The 1,633-nt window shown below is 31.3% G+C and overlaps 1 protein-coding gene across 1 annotated transcript in view; it reads right to left on the reverse strand.

Moving 5' to 3' along the window:
• Positions 1–1,164, reverse strand: part of LOC106876111 (hatching enzyme) — a 19,034-nt gene extending 17,870 nt beyond the window's left edge. The window contains exon 1 of the mRNA XM_014924521.2: positions 1,013–1,164. Coding sequence (XP_014780007.1) covers positions 1,013–1,100 — 88 coding nt within the window. The 5' untranslated portion in view covers positions 1,101–1,164. The remainder of the gene's footprint in view (positions 1–1,012) is intronic.
• Between the last annotated feature and the right edge of the window lie 469 nt (positions 1,165–1,633).

Raw genomic sequence — 1,633 nt, forward strand, 5'->3', positions numbered from 1 at the left:
AAAAATTAATAATTAAAAGCACAATAAATGAGTATAATATAAAACAAAGTAAATAAAGTGGATCTTCATCGATGAGTTCTTGAAACTTGGTTATTTTCCCTAAAACTATATATATTATATATATTTTAATCTATAAAGCTCAATTTAATTTTAATTTTTTATAAATTGATTTTAATTGAGTTTTTACTTGTAATTTTGGATTTTGTCCCTAATATTATTATATATATATATATATATGATTATCATTAAAAAAAAATAATAATAATATCAGTGCCCAGCATGCAATTAAAAGCCGTAGAGGTAAAACTTAATATATATTAAAGAGTTAAATAGGCGGTTGAGAGTCTTTTGACTTCTATTTCTTACATATTGGTACTTTTTCCAAGTATCCCACGTTATGATTATATATTCGACGAGCTTCTTTCAGTTTCCGTCTACAAAACTCACAAAGTTATGGTCGGCCCGAGGCTATAGAAGAAAACACTAGCTCAGGGTGCCATGCAGTAGAACTGAACTTGGAATCGTGTGGCTGGGAAGCAAGCTTCTTACCACTCAACCACGCCTGCACACACACAAAAAACATTAAAATATTATTAAGATAGTATAGTTTTCATGAAGCATTTTCTGATATATACATAAATGTTTAGCTATTTTTTCAGCCAAAACAGTACAAGTTCGAAACACATTACAGAGTAGAGAAGTCGGCAATCAACATCTTCTCCGTAGATTCTTGACAAGGTCCTAACCCTAGAATACTGAAATACTAGGTAAGAGTACTAACCATCAACCTGTATTTTTGCGTATTTAAACATTTAGAATATTATTAATTATCGAGCTAATGCTGTCCTTTTCTCACCACTTTGTTATTTCTAATGTGATTATTTTTATGCTCATTACATTGAACAAGTTGACATTTATATACGAGGTTCTTCTCTCTCAGTTTCGTCAATCTCGTAAATAACTACAATGTAAAACAACACATAGGAAGTTAATTCAAATAATTATCGCTCACCTGTTGTAAATGCAGCCATTTTGTCGTTTAAATAGTCCAAATTTCCACAGCGCGACGTGGTCATTAGAATTGTGGTGGGCTTGTCCATAACTCCGGTTACTTGAAGCCCATTGAATTTTTGAAATTTTCTGATGAAAAATATAATATAAAAAATCATAAGAATGAAATTTAAAAATAGGACAAAAGTATGATACACGGGGGTGGGGAATGTCATACAAACAAATCGGTGAGGAAGCATATATTTTTATATGTTATCATTTCCCTTTTATTTGTTTCAGTCACTGACTATGACCATGTTACGGTACCATCTTCAAGGAATTAATTGAACAAATCAGCCCCAGGGTATAGCATTTCAAAAGCAAACATCTGGTACTTATTCTATCGGTCTCTTTTACCAGTGGGTTTGTAAACAGAGCAACACCAGTTGTCAAGCAGTGAGGTGGGGCTGTGAACCCAAACACACATACAGATATACATAATGCATGAACGCATACATGCACACATACACACATACATACATATATACATGTATATGTATAAAGATATATATATGTATGTATGTATGTATGTATGTATGTATGTATGTATGTATGTATGTATGTATATATATATATATATATA

Source organism: Octopus bimaculoides, chromosome 25 (assembly GCF_001194135.2).
Source record: "Octopus bimaculoides isolate UCB-OBI-ISO-001 chromosome 25, ASM119413v2, whole genome shotgun sequence".
Taxonomy (NCBI): domain Eukaryota; kingdom Metazoa; phylum Mollusca; class Cephalopoda; order Octopoda; family Octopodidae; genus Octopus; species Octopus bimaculoides.